Below are 21793 nucleotides of genomic sequence, written 5' to 3' on the forward strand. Positions count from 1 at the left end.
ATTTAGAAACGAAATATCTTATGATCCAATAACTCTCCTACTTGGTATTTACCCAAGGAAAACACAAACACTAATTTGAGAAGATACATGACTGCCTATGTTTATTGCAGTACTATTTACAATAATCAAGAGTTGGAAACAACCTAAGTGTTCATTGGTAGACAATAGACAAATGGATAAGGAATATAAGGTATATATGCAATGGAATATTAAAAAGGATGAGATCTTGCCATTTGTGATAATGTGGATGGATCTTGAGGGTATTATGTTAATAATGTTTGGTGACAGATGATAGCTACATTTGAGCATAGCAAAATGTATAAACTTGTCAAATGATTGTGTTGTATACTTGAAACTAATAAAACCTTGTGTGTCAACTAAGAATCAAATAAAGGTAGGGAAAAAACTGAGTAAAAGAAAATGACAAAAAGAAGAAAAAATGTGTCAGAGATACTATGTACTTGAAAGTTGCTGAGAGAAATGGTAAATGTGTGATGTGATAGAGGTACTAGCTGAGGCAGTGGTCATAATCATTTTGTAATATAGAAATTTATCAAACCAGCCCATTAAATATCTTGAACTTGCACAGTCTTACAGTGAATTATATCTCAAAGCTGGAATAAAACAAATGTTAGAGAAAATACTGGAAATTGAAGATAGGCAATGAATGGATAACATTCCTAATTTTAAGAACCTCAGGAGAGAATAATCCATAGAAAGCAACTATGTTTAAAGTAGTATTTAACAAAAATTGTTTATAAATTGAAAAAGTTTCAAATCTACACATCTGAAGGCTCTCCTGGCGACTGGGTAAATTGGCCCAGAATGATCATTTCCAAGACATTTCCTTATAAAACTATTTGATTTCAAAGATTAAAAAAATCCTTAATGTCTGCAGGCAAAAATACGACATAATCTCCAAAGGCAAATGAATTGCATTGGTTCAGACATTTAAAAATCCACTGCAAAGGAGCACCTGGGTGGCTCAGTCAGTTAAGCATCTGACTTGTGATTTCAGCTCGGTTCATGATCCAATGGGATGTAGAGCTTCATGCTTAAAGGGAAGTCTACTGGGGATTCTCTCCCTCTACTCACCCTCCTCCCCCACTTGGACTTGCTCTTTCTCTAAAAGACTCTTTTTAAAAAAGAAATACTAAAAATCCATTGGGACAACTAAAATAAGGCACAAGTGGAACAGCCTTTAAAAAATAAAAATGGGCAGCCCTGGTGGCACGGCTGTTTGGTGCACCTGCAGCCCAGGGTGTGACCCTGGAGACCCGGGATCAGGTCCCGCATCGGGCTCCCTGCATGGTGCCTGCTTCTCCCTCTGCCTGTGTCTCTGCCTCTCTCTCTAGCTGTGTCTCTATGAATAAATAAATAAAATCTTTAAAAAAAAGAAAAAAGAAAAAGTATGAACTAAGGATTTTGTGTCAGCCACATTTGTCTTTTTCAAGGTTATGGAAAAACAGTTTTCAACATAAAAGAACTTAAGGAATTAGGTACCCATGAGTTGTTTTTAAGGAATCACTAGAGGATATTTTACCCAACTGAGAAATAACCAGGGAAACCTCACCAAAAGAAACAGTGATGAATGTTTAAAATACATAAATGTGTTGGTAAGACTCAAAGGTAGAGATGTGAGGGAAAGACTACTATATTACCTATTGTGACAGAATGTAATAAAACGGGAAAACAAAATGAAATAGGAAAATAATAAGCTCATTGATGTTGCATAAAGAATAGATGAGAGTGTTAAAATAATAAATTACTGTTAAACTAGATTATTATAAGATTTGGGGTTTGATTACTATATAATCTAATAGTTTACTTATTTCATGGATGTTGACAGAAGACGTAAGACTTGTGAGTCAGAAGCAACTTCTTTACTCATGCTGTAGCAAGCAGTATATCATTAGCATATTTCTGTAGATTCTCCTGCTTCCCAGGTCCCATGGAGGCAGGGTGGCCCACAGTGATGGCATCCACATAGTAGGTTTGCATTGCAACTAAGAACCCCTGAGCTTGGGGAAATGTACTGCTTTTATAGTGCATGCGTGCTCTTTTCTCAGCAGGAAACATTACCTCATCCTTCAGTATTGCTCATTACAAGCACAACTCTGAGAAATGGCCCAGTTAATGAGTGGTTAGGACTGTGCATTCTTTGTTAACTTAGTAAAATGTGTAGAAGCACAACAGGCCCAGGGAAGACTGTGCTTCCCCACAGATAGTAAGAAAGGAGTAAAAGAAACACATGGACTATAACAAGTATTTGGCAAGGGTACAGAGAAACGAAAGCCCTCATACATGGCTGGTAGAAAAATAGAGATACAGCATCTCTGGAAAAGAATTTGACAGTTCATGAAATAGTTGAAAATGAAATACTGTATGACGATCAGTTCCATTCCCACATGTATGGATACCCTAGAGAATTGAAAACGTGTCCACATTGTCTTGTACATTGACGTTTATAACATTCATAATAACTGAAAAGTGAAACATGCCACATGTTATGTCCTTTAACATGATAAACATTAAACAAAATGTTTTATGTTCACATGATGGCATATTATGCTGCAATAAAAAGGAATTGAATATTGATACATCCTGTAATATAGATAGATGAATCTTGAAAACATTGTTCTAAGAAATCCGACACAAACCACATATTGTGTGATTGCATTTACATGAAATAACCAGAATGTGGAAATTTTGAGAGATGAAAAGCTGAGGCCAGTGGGCATAGAGTTTCTCTTTGGAATGATAAAAATGTTCTGGAACTAGGTAGTAGTGATGGCTGAACAACTTGTGACTATATTAAAAACTGATGAATTGTATACTTAAAAGAGGAGGATTTATGGTATGTGAATTATATCTCAGGAAAAAAATGTATGAGAAAAGAATATAGAGACAAACCTTTAAAAAAGGTTTAAGTACAAAAGTAACCAGTAGAACAAAAATACAGGTCTTCCTGAGTAGCCAAAAAATTTTTTTTATTGAAGCAAAGAATATACATTTCCTAGAGAAATGCAGTAAAGTACACATAATTATAAAAGATTAAAAAATTGTGACCTGGGGGCACCGTGGTGGCTCAGTGGTTGAGTGTCTCCCTTTGGCTCAGGGCATGATTCTGGGGTCCTGGGATTGAGTCCCACATCAGGCTCTCCCTGCAGGGAGCCAGCTTCATCCTCTGCCTGTGTCTCTGCCTCTCTCTCTGTGTTTCTCATGAATAAATAAATAAAATCTTAAAAATTGTGACCTATAATATTAGTCATACCAGTAAATGTGAATGGCTTCATGTACCCTTTTATAAGCAAAAGATTTTTAGTTTGGCTCACTTAAGAAGACCCAGCTATGTAGTTTTTCTTTTTAATACTTTTTAAAAATATTTATTAATTTAGGGGTACCTGGGTGGCTCAGTGAGTGTCTGTTCAAGGTGTGATCTTGGGGTCCTAGGATAGGGTCTCTCATCGCACTCCCCACAGGGAGCCTGCTTCTCCCTCTGCCTGTGTCTCTGCCTCTCTCTCTCTGTCTCTCTCATGAATAAATAAAATCTTTAAAAAAATGTATTTATCTTAGAGTGTGCACAAAAGCAGAGGCAGGGTCAGAGAGAGAGAGAGAAAATCTCCAGTAGACTGTATTCTGAGCTCAGAGCCTGAAGGTGGAGCTTGAACTCAGGATACTGAGATGATGACCTGATCTGAAATCAGGAATCAGACATTTAACTGACTGAGCCACCTGGGTGCCCCTTTTTGCTTTTTAAGAGAGACACTCCTATGATTGTTGTATCAAATGATTCAGGAAGGCTAAAAATAAAGCAGTAGATAATGGCATACTAGACCAATGAAAATTAGAATTCAAAGTAGAATTCAAGCCAAAGTAGAATGAACTGTGACTTAAAAGGACAATTTTTAGACACATGAATATCTTTGCAGCAAATTACACAGAAACCTTCTATATAAAACAGACACTCCAGAGGATTGATTGAGACCTAAAAATACACTACTAGAGAATTTAATCCTCTGTTCTTAGCACAGAGTAGATGGAGTTGAGAAAAAAATGAAATAGAAGACCTGAACAATATAAACTGTAAGGTGAATCTTACGGAGATAAGTCAAATTCTACAACAACATATATTGTTTAACTGTATCAGGTGCCTGTGCCACATTCACAGAAATTGAGCCTATATTTACAAAATTCAGTAATTTTCATAAATTAGAGTAATACCTTCTGATAACATGCAATGAAATTCTAAATTACTATTAACAGAAAATTAATTGGCTCTTTGACCTGAGAAAATTTTGAGCCTACCATATAACCTTTCATCAAAGGATAAATTCATACTGAAATTACAGAGTTTTGCAAAATAATGATAGTGAAAATATACTGCATAGCAGAATCTGTGGAAAAAGTGTTCAGAAACCAGAGGGAAAACAGCCAAAAGGAGCAAATTCACATAGGAGATGCAAATACTTGAGTTAACATATGCATATTTTAAAACAGCTGATTAGTAAGTATTTCAAGGATTTAGTGGAGAATTTTAGAAGATTGGAAACTATAAAATGAAATCATGGTTTCCAAATTCTACAACTAGAAATACCTACAAATGAAAATGATGCTCAGTAGGTGGGTTTTTACAGAAGGTAAAACTTGACTGAAGAGTGAGTTAGGGAACTGAATGACAAGCTGGAAGAAAAACAGATGAAGAAAATATTTAAAAGTGCATAGTAGAGTGTAGGAAACAAATAATAGGAAAGATCTAATGTAAGTAATTAGAATCCTAGAAGGAAAAGAAAGAAGTGTTGGAAGAGCTGATGGTTGAGAATTTTCCAAAACTGTCAAAAGAAATCAACTCACAGATTTGAGAACTCTACAATCTCAAAGCAGGATAAATACAAAGAAATTTACGTGTAAGCACATTACAGTGAAACTACTGAAAATCAAAAAGAGGTTATAAAATCAGAGGAAAAAACACATTACTTTTAAACCACCACAACTTGTAAAATACCCACTCTCAACAAAAATTGAAGCTTCATTTGTTAAGTAAACAGTTTTCACACAAAAGTGAAGAAAATTTTCAGCAATCATTAGGCAGTCAGTTTACCAAGTGGGAGTTTCTCAGGGAAAAGGGAATCACAGATGGAAGCATAGACATGTGGATAGAAATAAAGACAAAGTAAAGCATTTAGGTATATGTATATTTTTTAAAAAAGATTTTATTTTTTCATGAGAGACAGAGAGGCAGAGACACAGGCAGAGGGAGAAGCAGGCTCCCTGCAGGGAGCCTGATGTGAGACTCAATCCCGGGACTCCAGGATCATGCCCTGCCTAAGGCAGGTGCCAAACCTCTTAGCCCCCCAGGGATCCTCTAGGTATATGTATATTGACTAGAAAACAATAATAAGAGTATCTTTTGTATTTTAAAATACATGCTAAATGTAAATATTTGACATAAGAAAAGGAGGTATGAAGTGAAAAATTTCTAGGATTTTTGCATTTTCTAAAACTGGTAAATACAATAGATTTAATAAGCATATATATCATCTCTAAGTATACAGCTTTGTAATTAGAGGGGAAATGGAATAATGAAGGCACAGAGGAGAGAGAAAACAACATGGGAGGAAAGAACGTGAGATGATAGATTTCCTTGCAAGTATATCAGAAATTACAACAAATATAAATATTCCAATAAAGAGCACATACCGGATTAAATTCTTTTAACACAATTACATGCCATATCAAAAACCATAATCATAAGGTTTGAGAAGAAATCTCACTTCTTGATCAAGTGGAGAAGATTTAAAAGTACAGAAGAAGTTGTGTGTCTAAGCAATAACCAAAATAGAGCTGGCGTGTCTCCAATTTTCAAAGTATAATTTAAGGCAAGAAGCATTATTTAATGTAAATACGGTGTTTCATCATGGTAAACATGTATCAAGCTTAAACAATCCTGGAGTTTTATGTGCCTTATTATATGACTAAAAAATAAGTTGTCATTAGTAAAATGAAAACTTGACAAATCCACAACGATAGCAGGAGATTTAAACATTACTCTAAATGTGACAAAGCAAATATCAGGAATCAGTAAGGATTTTGAAGATTTGAACCTCTGCTCAGTGTTATATAGAGAATTCTGCACCCATCAACAACTGAATGCATGTACTTTACAAATGCACATGGAATGTTTTTAAATGTGACTGTACTCTGGACACTTGAGTGGCTCAGTGGGTTGAGCTCCAGCCCTTGGTTTTGGCTCAGGTCTTGATCTCAGTCATGGAATCAAGCTCTGCATCCTAGGCTCTCTGCTCAGGAGGTACTGTGCTTGAGATCTCTCCCTCTTCCAGCCCCCCATCCCTGTCCCCCACTAGAGCATGCGCTCTCTCTAAAATCTTATAAATAAATGTGACTGTACTCTGGAATATAAATCTCAAGAAAGAATTTAGTTTTTTTCTTTTTTTAAAGATTTGGGATCCCTGCGTGGCGCAGCGGTTTGGCGCCTGCCTTTGGCCCAGGGCACGATCCTGGAGACCCGGGATCGAATCCCACATCGGGCTCCCGGTGCATGGAGCCTGCTTCTCCCTCTGCCTGTGTCTCTGCCTCCCTCTCTCTCTCTCTGTGACTATCATAAATAAATAAAAAATTTAAAAAAATAAAATAAAATAAAGATTTTATTTATTCATGAGAGACACAGAGAGAAAGGCAGAGACAGGGCAGAGAGAGAAGCAGGCTCCATGTAGGGAGCCCGATGTGGGACTTGATCCTGGGACTCCAGGATCATGCCCTGGGCCAAAGGCAGGCGCTAAACTGCTGAGCCACCCAGGGATCCCAAATTTAATTTTTGGTTTGTGTTTTGGCCATCGTGGAATTAACTTTGAAACCAATTACATAAACAACTACGACAAAATAGAACTTGAAGTTCAGGAGTAAATCACTTGTCAGTCACTCTAAAAATGAGAAAATATCTTGAGCTGAATAAAGATGATATATCAAAATGTATGAAATTCTTCTTGAGCCTTAGGTGAACAATTTAAACTTTACTGCTTTAAGAGAAAGACTGACATTCAGTGAAGAATTACATCAAGAAATTAGAGATCAGCAAACTATATACCTACAGAAATTAGAAGCCAAGAAACAATAAAGATAAATATAAAAGTCAGTGGCATGTAAAGCAGACTTAAAGAGGAAGCGGGGTTGCCTGGATGCTCAGTCAGTTAACTGTCTGCCTATGGCTCATGTGCTGATCCCAGGGTCCTGGGATGGAGTCCTGAGTCAGGCTCCTTGCTAATCTTCTCCCTCTCCCTGTCCCCCTCACCCTGCTCCTGTGCCCTGAATCAATTGATCAGTCACCATCCCTTTAAAAAATAATAATAATACTCTACTAAACAGATGAAATGATTTGCATGTAAGAAATTAAAAAATACATATAAACTTTTAGAATTAATAGTCCTTTTAGCAAAGTCACTGGATACTTATGTACAGAAATTAATTGTATTTATATTTAGGAACAACAAATAATTTAAAAATTAGTGAATATACGATTTGTGAACATCAGAAGGTCTGTATATGTCAGAATAAATCTGACAAAAGTTAGAGGAAGTGTCAACACAGAAAACCATAAATGATTTTGAAATCTTTAGATCTAAATTGAGAGAATATCTTTAAGATAAGAATATTATTTCCAAATTCCTATAAAAATGAGTGCAGTCCTCATCAGAATCCTAGCAGATTTTTTTATGGAAATCAAGAAATTTACCTGTGAGATATATATATATGATATCATATATATATGTATCGTATAAGAATATGTTTATAATAACCACATAAAATACTTCATTATAAACAAATTTGCAGACTTTAAATACTCCCCAAAAGCAGAAAATTAAATTTGAACAAAAACCAAAATAACCAGGTTCTTAAACAAGGAGTTACCATCATAAACTTACTAATTTTCCTTCAGTTACCTTGTAAATTTGATGAAATCCCAATGGAAAATGCTTGAGATACGATGGTGGTTTTGTGCAAAATAGGCATGGAAAGTTTTTAAAAAGCCAAGAACCAGAAGAAACATAAGAAAGGAGACCTATTTAGTGGAGCTATGTAAATGTTTCTTATATACTTAAAATAATTCAAAAAGAAGGGAAAAGTATAATCTCTAATCAAAAACAAAAACAAGTAAGTTTAATATATGTAAGATTGTTGATATAATTCCACCAGGATTTATCATTCCTGATGAGTTTAAAAGACAATATTTTGGTAATGTTGAGCTTTCCTTACGCATTCCCAAAGGCCAGGAGAAAGTTTTCAATGTTGGTTATAGGATTAATGCAGATAACTTTAACAAGTTAAGAAAGTTTTCTTCTTTTCCTAGTTTGCAAAAAGTTTCAAAAATCATGATGAGTTTTGAGTTACTATCAAATGCTTTTTCTGTATCTATACGGTATACGTAATATTTTTGTCTGCATTTCTAATGGGATAAGTCTTAAGGGCAGAAAGAGCTTGTAGTCTTTTTAGTAGTAATGACATTAAAGTTTTTGTTAATTTTTTTGTGTGTATGTATGCACATTATTAGATATAAACACATATTCCATATATGTGAGGGTATGTAATTTTAATCATTGTAATATATACATAAATCATTAGGAAGGAAGATTATGTAGTACCAGGATGTTGGTGGTAATGTTGATAATGTTAAAAGCTGTTACGTATGTATCGATAACATGTATGTGTATATTTACTTCTACTTCACTAATTTTGTTGTGCTGTTTTATGCAATCACTGTGTGCTCAGGTATCATCATGTATTTACCATTTATTTACTTTTAATTTCTTCCATCTGAGACCTTACTTATGGGAGCACTTGTGTTACATCTAAGATACAAGGTTTGAAATTTTCTTTAATATTTATTGATAAACATCTCAGCTGAGTGTATTTTTTTCTTTTTTATGGCTGAAACAATATTTTATATTTCCTTTTTTAAGGTTTTATTTATTTATTCATGACAGACACAGAGGGAGGCAGAGACATAGGCAGAGGGAGAAGCAGGCTCCCTGCAGAGAACCCTATCTGGGACTCAATCCTGGGCCCCAGGATCACACCCTGAGCCAAGGGCAGCTCAACCACTGAGCACCCTGGTGCCCCTATTTTGTATCATTTTTTAGGATTGTTTTGCCATGATGCAATTTGAGGAGGAGAGTCATTTTTCTTAGCACAGTCAGTATAGCCCATTGTTTTCTGACATTTATTCTTTTTAAAGAAGTCTGTTAGATTAAGAACGGACAACCCTTCCATCATAGCTGATCTACGTTTTCCTTGTGGGAGCATTAAAAGTCTTCTTTTTATCTTTACAATGTGAATTTGTAGTTGTATTTTTGGATTTGTTGGACTGCTTTGGGTTTTTGTTTTAATCAAAAAGTCTGATTTTCTCTTTGGATGTTACCTCCTTTTTCTGTCATCTTGTTCTTGATCTTTAAGTATATGTTAAATCTTTTCAGTCTATATCTTACATGCTTCTTTTTCATCTCATCTTGACTTTCTGCTGCATACTGTATAATTTTTTTAGCTTTATCTTGCCAGTTCTTTTTAGTTACATCTCTCTATGCCCTTTAATTCCTTTTTTCTTTAATTTTTTTGCTCTCTTCTTTCTTTCTTTTTCCTCTATTTCAGTATGGGTAATTTCTTCTGATCTATGTTTAAGTTCATTGATTCTTAATTCACTTGAATCAAGTTTACTGATGAGTTTATCAAAGGCATTTTTCATCTTTGATACCATGATTTTTGTTTCTAAGATTCTTTTTACTCCCTCATATTCTCCTTATGTCTGCTGAAATTTTTCATCTGTTCATATTGTCCACCTTTTCTACCTTTCTGCCACCTTTACTGTATTGATCATAGTTGTTTTAAATTCTCATAGTTACAGCGTGTGGATCATGTGTGAGTTTGGTGGATTGTGCTATTGGTTGCTTTGTGTTTTGGCAGTGGATTGGCTTTTTGTTTTTGCTGTTTGTTTTTTAACTTTTTCTATTTTTATGTGAGTCATTATTTTGGATTTAATGTTACGTAATGTGTGTATGGGGCAGTAGAGAATGAGGATAGATCGTGTTTAGGTCTGGAGCTGAACACACCTCTTCTTCTGCTAGAGTTGAGCTAGGTTTGCATTATTGTGTTATGGTTACCTTTAGCTCACCAGTGCTTCAAATTCTAGTTTTACTTTGTCCTTAGGATTGGGATTGGTTTGTTGGAAGGTCTTTCTGAATGATCTTGTTTCACCCCCATTTTTAGGTCTTGCTTGTGCTCTTATATTTTGTACAGGGTATCTCCCTATGTTCTTGTCCCTCTGGCAAATGTAGACTGCTTTTGCTTATTACACAGTGCTTGGTAGCCAGCCTGGCATTGGGGAGGAAGGGCACTGGGATTTATTGTGGGTTTTTTTGGCATGATCGATCCTTACCTACTGAGTTGCTATTTATAATCTCTGGCTTATTTTCAAGTTTCTCTTTGACAGTTTTTTATTATAATTTTATAATATTTTCTTCTTTTTTTAAGATTTTATTTATTTATTCATGAGAGAGAGAGAGGGGCAGAGACACAGGCAGAGGGAGAAGCAGGCTCCATGCAGAGAGCCGGACGTGGGACTCGATCCGCGGTCTTCAGGATCACGCCCTAGGCTGAAGGCGGCGCTAAACCCCTGAGCCACCCAGGCTGCCCATAGTTTCTTTTTTCTTTTTTTTTTTTTTAATAATGAATTTATTTTTTATTGGTGTTCAATTTTCCAACATACAGAATAACACCCAGTGCTCATCCCATCAATTGCCCCCCTCAGTGCCCGTCACCCATTCATCCCCACCCCCCGCCCTCCTCCCCTTCCACCACCCTAGTTCATTTCCCAGAGTCAGGAGTCTTTATGTTCTGTCTCCCCTTCTGATATTTCCCACACATTTCTTCTCCCTTCCCTTCTATTCCCTTTCACTATTATTTATATTCCCCAAATGAATGAGAACATACAATGTTTGTCCTTCTCTGATACATTGAAGTATTTGCAAGTGTGAGTCTGTTCTTCTGTCCATTATTGCTCATCACGTCTATCATTTGTTCACATGTTTGGTTTTTGTTACAGTTAGGGGTTTTTTCCTTGGTTCTTTTTTGGGGAAAGGTATGTTTATACAGGAAGTCCTAGGTCTTGTACATTAGGTGTGGGAATTCTTTGAGGTTGGTTTAAATTTATATTCTTGCAGAGAGGTTTTTAGATTTGTTTTTGCCCATTGTATATATACATTATCAGTCCTGAATGTCTTAAATTTACCTAAGTAAATTTACTTAAATTTGCATAAGGTAGTATTACTAATTCAAACTACTGACCTGCATGAGGGATAGCTTATGTTTTAAGTTCTTAGGGAAAATGTTTTTTTTTTCTGTTTCATTAGTTGCTTTTTACCTTACTCTTCTCTCAGTGCCAAGCAAGTTTTCTTCCTGTCTCCTGCAGGGTAGGCTTATATTCTCGCAATAAGGATTCAACTAGTTGGGTTAAGCTTTATGAATAAGTCTACTATTGGATTCCCCGTCTTTGATGGATTCTTGGTTCTTGTACTTCTCACTCTCTACAACCAACAAAGTGGAGGGTCTAGTCTCTAGAGTTGGGAAATCTTTCTTTTGGTAGGTCAAGAGCTTTGTTGGTAGCCTGTCTCCTTGTATTTTTGCTTTCACTTCAGTCTTGGCCTTTTGATTTCTTACTTTCATGATATAAGGCATGCATTTGCAGTTTTGTTCAATCTCACATTGCAGTAGTATTTGACAGGAGGTTTGTTAAGAATACTTAATCCTTCATACATTATTTGGTTTTTGTTTTCATTTGGTACTTTTCTTAAAATTTTGAGACCTAGAAACTCCTTTCCTCAACTTAATTTACTATTTGTATTTTGGAAAGCCTTTATTGTTTATCTCTACTTTTGCTCAATAAATGATAGGTATTAGAATTCTGGATTATATAATACTGAAATTTCACCTAAAGTGGATAATCGAATTCATCCCTTGGGATAGGGCAGTGTGAAGGAGATGAACTTTAGTAATCATACTTGGGTATTGAGTCCTTACCCACTTGTATGAATTACTGAAGTTTTATGAGACTCTGTACCATCTGTTGAAACAGAAAGAGCAGCTGTGTTATAGGGATGTTGTGAGCCTTAAGTACTATAACTTGCAGTTTCTGGTACAGGCTCTGGTGTAGTGATTTAGTGAATACTGTGGTTCTCCCATCATTTTTTAGAAGAGCAAATTAAATCTCAAGGAGGTAGCATATATTGCTACCTATTCAAAATTCTGTAATTGTTGAGGTGAAAATTGTTCTCCTGTCTCTCCTGATTTTACCTTTCAGAAGAATAATGGTAACTTATTCTGCCTACCCTTATATTTTTTGATTACCTTATATGTGTTTCCAAGGACCTACCATATATGAAGAGAAAAACAGAATCTAATGTATTGTCCATTTTGGCAAACTTTTTGAATGTTAAATGAACAAAGACTAATGCATAATGCAGTTCCTGTCTTAGGGAACTTGTTAGTGAGATGGACTTATATGTGGTAATTATGGGTGACATGCCTAGTGTTATAGAGGGGGTAGTAGCTTCCTGGGGCAGAGGAGGGAGGGTCATGAAGTATGGAAAGGATGCCATGATACGGCAAAGGAGGAATGGGGTTTGTGGTAGTAGCAGCAGCAGCATATACAAAGGCCTGAAGGCAATGGAGAGTATGTCCTATTTATGAGAAGTTTGGGTTGTGTACACAAAATAAAGTAGTCATGGTCTGAGGAGAGGAATGTCTTCTGTGGTTATAGAAGAGAGATGGTAATTGAGATGTGTCTTAAATGACTGGTAGTATATCAGCAAGTAAAGATAGAATGGGTAGGATAACACAAATTAAAGTTATTTAGTACAATATAAGTTACTATATTATAGGGACCTATGAATAGTCATATTGACTTGGCTACTTCTTACTCTTGAACTCTTGTACCACTCATACCTGAAACAGACAGACATCAACTCTTTCTGATAAATCATCAGGAAATTTTACGCATCTCATTAGAGGTTTTATGTAACAGGTATTTCTGTGTATGTGTGGGGGAGAAAAGGATAAGGGGGCAGTTTTTCCAGGCTTACCTTTGTAAGATACAATAATTTAAAATGGGAGGAATGGGTCATAAGTGGCTTTGAATATCACATATAATAGTTTAAAATTCATTCAGTAACTATTAGAGGTCCATCGTAACATTTTTGAACAAGAAACATGATACAGTGATGATTTTTCTAGCTGATTTATTTAACCATTATAGGATAGAATTGGAGAGGAATGTGTCTGAAGCAACAGGATCACCTTTTTGTATAATTAGGACTGAAGTGATTAAGACTTGAATAAGGAATGATGGGAATGGGAATGAAAGAAAGGGCAATGTGAGAGGAATTTATTAAAAAAGGATTGACAAGTTCTGAGAAGTGATTGAAGATAAGATTTGGAAAACAAGCAGGGGAATTAGGAATATTCATGAAATTTCATACTTGAGTAACTGGAAATTCTTGATATTAGCAAAGGATAGGACATTTGAAGGAAAACTTGGGGGAGAAACAATACTGTTTATGTGATGTGATATTAATTATATGAATTACTTTAGAACGTCAACGTGCCTTTTTAAAAATAATTTTTAAAATTATGGTTTCGTCTGTGATGAGACAGGAAACATGGTCTTGTATCAGTGCCATGAATATTGGAGACAGACTTGTATTCCAACTCACCTTTAATAATAAATATCACAAAGTGATACTGGAAAGTAATCTTTTGGGATTTTGCTTTTGCTCATCCATAAGCTACAGATAATAATACTTGCTTGCAGGACTGCTGTGTGAACTAAATAATATAATGTTTATGCATGCTGGCCCATTTTAGTCCTTAGTATATGTTAGATTTCACTTCTTTTTTAAAAGATGCTAGCCTTGGCTGGCACCTCGCACTTGGCTGGCTCAGTCAGTGGAGCATGCAACCCTTGATCTCAGGGTTGAGTTCAAACCCCACATTGGATGTAGAGATTACTTAAAAACAGAATCTTTAAAAAAAAAAAAATGCCATTCTTACTCTGTTGTCCTACATTAAGATGGACACCATAGAATAATGCCTAAAACATTTTTGTTTTGCTTTTGAGCATTTCACTGAAATCATAGCCATGAGTATCATACATGTATGATCAGCTTATAATTGGACTTAACTCAGAAGTCATAATTATTGCATGTGTAGGTGTAGTTAACAGCCTTCATTTCTGGTAAGTGACTTTACTTAGAGGGTATATGTTTATGTGAGCAAGACAGACTATTTCCTGGAAGGAAACTGTGGTCTCTAGCTCTTTATAATAATGTCACCTTTAATCTTGAACTCATTAGTGATGCCCTATACAGACTATTTTCTTGATGCAGTTACTTACAAGAAGTAAATGAATTCTCCTTTGAACTTGTTAAGACTCCATAGACTGTCAGTAATATGGAAAAACTGGATATTGAATCAGGAATGTGAACATGTGTTTCAGGTAGAGAATTCCAAAGATAATGAAGATAGTATTCTACAAAGAGAAATTCCTGCCAGACAGTCTCGGCGAAGGTTTCGGAAAATTAATTATAAAGGAGAACGCCAAACTATTACTGATGATGTGGACATTAACAGCTATCTTTCTGTGAGTATATTTAGGGACATTTCATGGATCTTCTTTAATTTTTATTTATAGTATCTTTAATTTACACGTATTTTTAGTAATATCAATACTTACGGCTTAACATATAAAATTTTAGAGCAGGTAAATATATATAATTTTTTAAAATACTTGTGCTCAGTTGAGATTGGTAGAAATGCTTTTCCAGTCGGAGTTTTGTTTTGGCTTTGGCTTTGTTTTAAATAATGTAAAAAAACATTCTTTCCAGATCTTTTTAGACCTTATTTGTGGATTTTCTTGCCTTTTTATTGTCTGAATGAAATATAGGTAAGAGTTCTGAGAACTCAGGCAATAGACTTATTGGGAGATTTTTTTTCCTGATATGCTCTAAGGGATACAAAAGAAATGCATCAATTTTTTCCTTGTGTGGGAGAAAAACAAATACTCTTATGTTAGTGCAGAAACAAGCAAGTGTTAGTGATATGTTTTTACATGCAACTATTGAAGAAGGAGAAGCAGATGAAATAATTAGCTTTAGGTTTTGTAACACTAGAAGAAACATCAGCTGTTTCTCCAGAAGTCTTCAGTTTTGTAATTATAGTGAACTTCACTTTAAACTAAAAAACTTGAATCGAGAAGAAAGGCTAGGGGTTCCTGGGTGGTTCAGTGGATTAATAAGCATCTGCCTTCGTCTCAGGTCATGATCTCAGAGTCATGGGATTGAGCCTCTTGGGCTCCCTTCTTAGCGGGGAGGGGAGTCTGCTTCTCCCTCTCCCCCTTAGCTTTCTCCCCTGCTCCTGCTTTCTATTTCTCTCCCTCTCTCTCTCAAATAAATAAAAAAATAAAAATCATTAGATTTGAGCTCTTAAACAGGAACAGTGCTCTCAGCTGATGTAATCTGTGAACATCTTACATCCTATTATACCTTGCAGGCTATTGCCCAGGATCTTTGAGTATATAACTTGGACCTTACATTCTCTTCTTCTTCTAATGCCCTTGTGTTTTCAAAGCATATATTAAAATAGAAAACAGCCTTTATAGCACAACTGTGTACTTTCTGAACTTTATCTCTTTCCATGGGAAGTCCCTTACGCTTAGGAAGTATGGTTTTGTATAATTCTTTCAGATCAGAGTTTCACTGGGAACATGGCAGACTTGCTGAAATTTGCACTCATTAACATTCCAGTTGTAGTTCAACACCTTTCTATATTCAGATCTTAACAGGAAAAAAAAAGATAAGAATAAGTCCAGGAGTATTTTATCAATTTTCAAAGAAGTCTTGATCCCCCCAAAATATAAAAACAGTTTAAAGATTAATTGCAACAAAATTCCCAAAGGTATATTTAATTCATTTGGTTGTCAAAACAAATTTCTCCTTCCATGTCAAGGAGTAAGGAGGATTATGTAGGAAGTTGTGTATAGTGAATAAGTGCTAAATTTAAGGCAACTCTAAGGATTTAGTTACATTTGCCTTATGTCATTGGTTCCATACATTCTGTTTCTAACAACAAAGAATAACATGAAATAGTCTCCTAATTTTTTTTTTTGCCACATAAAAAGAGGCACATAAACTTCATTTTCTGTTCCTATTATGAAATAATTTCTTTTTATATAATAAATTCCCTATAATAAATTGATTTAAACTAACAAGTTTACAGTATTATACAAGTAATATGTGTCTGTTTTGGAAAGATTAAAAGTTAACTGACTAGTCATTCTGTCCAGTTATGTAACCATTGATGACATTTTTTTTTTAATTTTTATTTATTTATGATAGTCACACAGAGAGAGAGAGAGGCAGAGACACAGGCAGAGGGAGAAGCAGGCTCCATGCACCGGGAGCCCGACGTGGGATTCGATCCCGGGTCTCCAGGATCACGCCCTGGGCCAAAGGCAGGCGCTAAACCGCTGCACCACCCAGGGATCCCCATTGATGACATTTTATATATGCTTGGTAAAGGTTTTTTCACATAGAGATACAAATGTAAGCTTTTTGGCTAGCTTTTTAAGACTTAAATATATGATAACATTATAAAACTTAGTTGTGTAATATGAGCACGTTTGAATGCTATTAAAAAATTTTGAGAGGGATGCCTGGGTGGCTCAGCAGTTAAGCGTCTGCCTATGGCTCAGGGCGTGATCCTGGAGTCCCGGGATGGAGTCCCACATTGGGCTCCCTGCATGGAGCCTGTTTCTCCCTCTGCCTATGTCTCTGCCTCTGTTTCTGTGTCTCTCATGAATAAATAAATAAATAAACTCTTAAAAAAAATTTTTTTTTACATTACTCTTGAGAGTGTCATGGTACTCCATTTTAATAATTGCCATAATTTATTTACTCCCCAGTATTTGATGATTTAGATTTTTTTTAGTTTTTATTTCTTTAAACTAACATGCTAATTATCTTTGTGGTTACAGATGGACAGATATTGGTTTCTTTAGAAAAATTCTGGGAAGTAGAATTATTAAGTATTTTTAATTGTATTGTTTGGTTTTCCTTATCCGAGCTAGAGTGCATAGTCTGTGTGTGTATTTTGATCATTTACTCCAGTCTCAGGTCTGGTGTGTTCTTAGATTTTTTTGGTGTCATCTCATGAAGCCTAGGCAAATTCTGAATTTTCTGTACATAACTGTGGTTTATGTTCCTGAGTCATTTACTTCTAATTCCCATGTGTACTGAAAGTTATCCTCTTAAGGATATGCTGGTTTCTTGTGTAGGCCAGAAAGTGCAACAGGCACACTGCTTGATGATTGTAAGTGAAGTGTGGCATTGTTGAATTTAAAGTCTTGCATAGCTAGTTTTAAGTACTTAACCTACTAAGTACTGTCAGGAATTTGGTAGAGGGGAGAGCTCAAGCTGATTCAGGGTAGTTATTTAACTATAAGACTGGGTTGAAAAAGGATTTTTGTTGTTACATAAATTCGCTATTTCTTGAAATAATAGTTTCTGCTTGCTTTTTTTTTCTAACATGGATGTATTTCCGGTAATTTGGAAAGCATTTTAAGAGGTTTTCATTTACTTTTCATTAATGTTAGCAGTAGGTAAAAACCTGTATGTCTGACCAAATACCTACATATTGGGAGTTTGCTATATAAAGGATACTGTGTAGCAAAAATCTTAATTAGTATTTGTTAAAACATCCAGTAGAAAATTGGTTTTATGGCTACCCTAGAGTCTTTGAATTCTTTTGTTTTACTGTCAGCAATTTAGAGAGAAAGATCAAAAATCATTTTTTTCTTCTAGACAGCAATGCAGATTTGATAGTTTCTTTTTTCATTTCCTCACCATCCTCAACTTTTCCTTGCTAAAATGCTGAAGATCAGAAATTCTTAAAGATGTACAGAATTTTTTGTTACTGTTGTCTTTGTCACAATTATTACTAGTACACAATCTGTACATCAAAGTTTTAGGAAGACAAAATTTGCATATTTTATTCTCTAATTGAATGCTTAGAAGGATTGAAAAAGATGGTTTATTTTTATGAGTTATTTTCATAGTTTTGTCATACATTGCTTTATATAAAGATGAGAGCCATAATTTTAATGTGAAAGTGAATGTTTTTTTTCCTTAATGTTAAAAAGAGCATGTCTATAACAGTAACGTTTTTGAAACTCCATCGGGTATTGCTCTCATAGTTTTCAACAGATTTAAATGCTTTTGAATATTCTCAGTAAGAATATTTTAGATATTTGAGGAAGGTGTATTTCATATTTATAAATAGCAAAAAGGTAATTGGAGTAATATTCAGTGAGCAAAATGGGTAATTATGCCAACTGAAAATAGTTTAGCATTTATATGAGCCATCTGTCTTGAATTCTTCCTTACGTACTGTATAATTGGGGCATTTCATCTAAACCCTCCATGGTTTGGTTGCTGTACCTCAAAAAACGAAGATGGTAATATTAGGTCTGCCTCTCTTATGGGGGGGTTGCTGAAGAACATGAAACATGTTATACACACTTACAGTTTAATAAGTCAATAATATCTGTAGATGCTTTCTCTCAAATGTTTCAAGATTTATACACTCCTCTCCTTTCAGTTTCCCTGTGTCATTGCCTTAGTGTTCACTGCCATTCTTTTTAGAACTGTTGTATTAGCATTAGGGTGCCTGGGTGTCTCAGTGGGTTAAGCATCCAACTCTTAATTTCCATTCAGGTCATGATCTCAGGGTCCTGAGATAGAGAGGCACATTGGGTTCTGTGCTCAGTAGGGAGTCTACTTGGGGTTCTCCCCCTCTCCCTCTGTGCCTCCCCCTGCTTGCACTCACTCTCTCTAAAATCAATAAATAAAAACTTAAAAAAAAAAAAAAACTTCCCACAGTGATAGAAATAATTTATATCGGTTTCCAAATTGGTGATAGTAACTAGCCCCAAGTGGCTATTGAGGACTTAAGATGTAGCTAGTATGACTGAGAATTTTAATTTAAAATTTTAATTGCAAATAATTGACATGTAAGTAACCACATGTGGCTACTAGTTACCATATTGGACAGCACAGATCTGAACTTTGTCCTCCTCTTCAACTTTATGTTTTTCTCTGTTCCTATGTATTCTCTGCTTTTTAGTCAAGCTGAACAAATTTGCTGACCCTTAATGGAACCATGTTTTTATTTATTTTCAGCTTTATTGAGATAAAATTTGCATATAACACTGTAAGTTTAAGGTGTACAACATGATTTGATATACAAACTATATTGCAAGGTGATTACTGTGTGTGTGTGTGTGTGTGTGTGTGTGTTGAGGGGTGAGAAACCTGTTTGTTTATACATCTCTTACATCTACTGTTCCTGTTACTTATAATGATCTTTTATTCTTAGTCGTCTTTACAAAATCCTAATCATCTACAAGACTCAGTTCCATGTTCTTGCATGGGAGAACTCCATGATTTTCTCCTGGGAAGGGGTAAGGTACACAACTCTGCATTCCCACAGTATTCCATATATATGCTTGTGACCATGCATTAGACTGCATTCTAATGGTTTCTTCAGATGTCCACTTCTCCCATCAGGATATAACCTGCCTTGAAAATGGGAACCATCATCATTTTACCTTCCAAGCTTATTGCCTATCAAGGAAAGTAAGAGTGTCTTTTTTTCTATCAGATTGTTTAGATTCCTGTGTTACTTTGGGCACATTGTGTAACCTTCCTACTTCTCTTTTGATAATTAACATATAAATTTGTCAAAGGATTAAATGAGAGATTTTATATAGAAGGTTCTGCCTAGTGTTTGGGGCTGTGAAAACCATTCATTATGTCAGCAGCTTCTATTCCTATTGTAAAAACTCGGTCTTTATTGTTGCATATAAAATAGCTTTCCTATTTATCTGTTTCATACATTAATGTAAAATGTGTTTACCAAAATGTTTAAGTATATTAATACATTGAAAAACAAGCTAAAGAATTACAACAAAGGGAAAAAGAAAATCAATCTGGCTTGAAGTTAGGACAGCCAGCGTTCAGCCTACTATTGCTCCTACCCCCACCCAGTTTTTTTTTTTTGTAGTGTTTATTCACAGTAGCTCACTTCAAGGCATTTTCATTGTCCAACCTTAAAAGATAAAGTGGTTATTAAATGCATATGAAAGTAATTGAAGTTGCTTTACTGTACACAACAAGTGGCTAGAATCCAGTTAAATGATGACAGGGCTGTCTAGCCAAAACTGATGACTGGTTTTGGAATTACTGATTTGGAGGTCTTTTTTCTGTTAGTAGCTAGCAAGGCCAGTAGGTTAGTCCATATGTCTTAAGACGTGGATCACAAAGTAGTCCCCAGGATAGAGGAAGAAAATAGAGTTTATATTTATATGTAGTATTATCTTATCCTTTTAAATTTCTGGGAATGAGGTGCATGGGGGGCTCAGGTGGTTGGGTGTCTGCCTTTGTTTCAGGTCATGATCTTGTGGTCCTGGGAATGAGCCCCCACATCGGGTTCCCTGCTCTGCAGGGAGCCTTCTCCTCCCTCTCTCCTATGCCCATGCCCTCTTTTACTCTCTTCCTCTTTTTTTTTTCTTTTAAAGATTTTATTTATTTGTTCATGAGAGATAGAGAGGCAGAGACACAAGCCAAGGGAGAATCAGTCTCCCTGCAAGGAAGATGATGTGGGACTCGATCCTGGATCTCAAGGTCATGCCCTGGGCCAAAGTCAGACGTTCAACCACTGAGCCACCGAGGCATCCCAGCTGTCTTCCTTTTAAATAAATAAATAAAATCTTTAAAAAATAAAAAATTAAATTTCTGGGGATTTGGGTGTATTTCATAGTGAACACAAAATATTTTTGCTAGGAATACATATGTTAGTTTATAAATAATATGTTAGAGATGTATCTCAATTTTTTTTTATTTTAAAAGTTTCAAGATCAGGTTGTTTTTAAATTTCTTCTTCATTTGGCACCAGTTAGTCCTTTTAGCTTTCTGGCCTCATTATTTGCTGAATATCCCTTCATTTTTTCTCTCCCCCTGGGAGGTTCTTAGAGACTTCTTTACCTAAGGTAATTCTGTCCTTTAACAAATCATTTTGAATTTTAATATTTGCTCCTTTTATTCAGAATGGTCTACTATGTCCTCCTGACAAGTCCTGCTCAGTTCCCAAGACATCATTTATTGATCTCTTTGGAAAGAAGTCTTTCTTAACATTTTCTATTCATAGAGTGCACTTCTCATTGGATCCATAGGGTGTTATATTTACATGCAGTGTGCTCATATAATTCTTCTCTGTTCCAAAGATAACAGAAAACAAAATGAATAACTTTAAGAATTTCTCAAATGTCTGTTTTTTACATAAAGCTGATTGCTGTGTTTTAAGTAGTCTATAGTGGTAAACGTTTTTCAAATGTAATGATTCAGTATTTAATGTTGATATTTATGTGAAGTTAAACGGTAAAATTAAGGCAGGACGAATAGGGAGGAAGTATCTTGGTTTCACTGAATTCAAGCATCAAGTATGACTTTATTTAACTTGAAATCGATCTCCAAAATATCAGAAAACATTTTCACTCACTTTTTTGGAAACATTATTGACCCAAATATAAACAAGGACATTCTTTAAAGGTTTGAAAACTCTTGTTGGTGTTTGGGTACTTCAGTTATGAAATTAGAGTCTTTTTTATTCATTGTCCATT

At 35.3% G+C, this 21793-nt stretch overlaps 1 protein-coding gene across 6 annotated transcripts in view; it reads left to right on the forward strand.

The window, feature by feature from the left end:
* RAPGEF6 (Rap guanine nucleotide exchange factor 6) overlaps positions 1–21793 on the forward strand; it is a 183999-nt gene that overhangs the window by 52048 nt on the left and 110158 nt on the right. For 5 of the 6 annotated variants that reach the window (XM_055301416.1, XM_055301418.1, XM_055301420.1 and 2 more), the window contains one exon: positions 14558–14701. The exons of the other annotated variant lie outside the window; for it this stretch is intronic. In XM_055301416.1, coding sequence (XP_055157391.1) covers positions 14558–14701 — 144 coding nt within the window. The remainder of the gene's footprint in view (positions 1–14557; positions 14702–21793) is intronic. 6 annotated transcript variants of the gene reach the window in all.

The sequence above is a fragment of the Nyctereutes procyonoides genome, unplaced genomic scaffold, assembly GCF_905146905.1.
Source record: "Nyctereutes procyonoides isolate TBG_1078 unplaced genomic scaffold, NYPRO_anot_genome, whole genome shotgun sequence".
Classification (NCBI taxonomy): domain Eukaryota; kingdom Metazoa; phylum Chordata; class Mammalia; order Carnivora; family Canidae; genus Nyctereutes; species Nyctereutes procyonoides.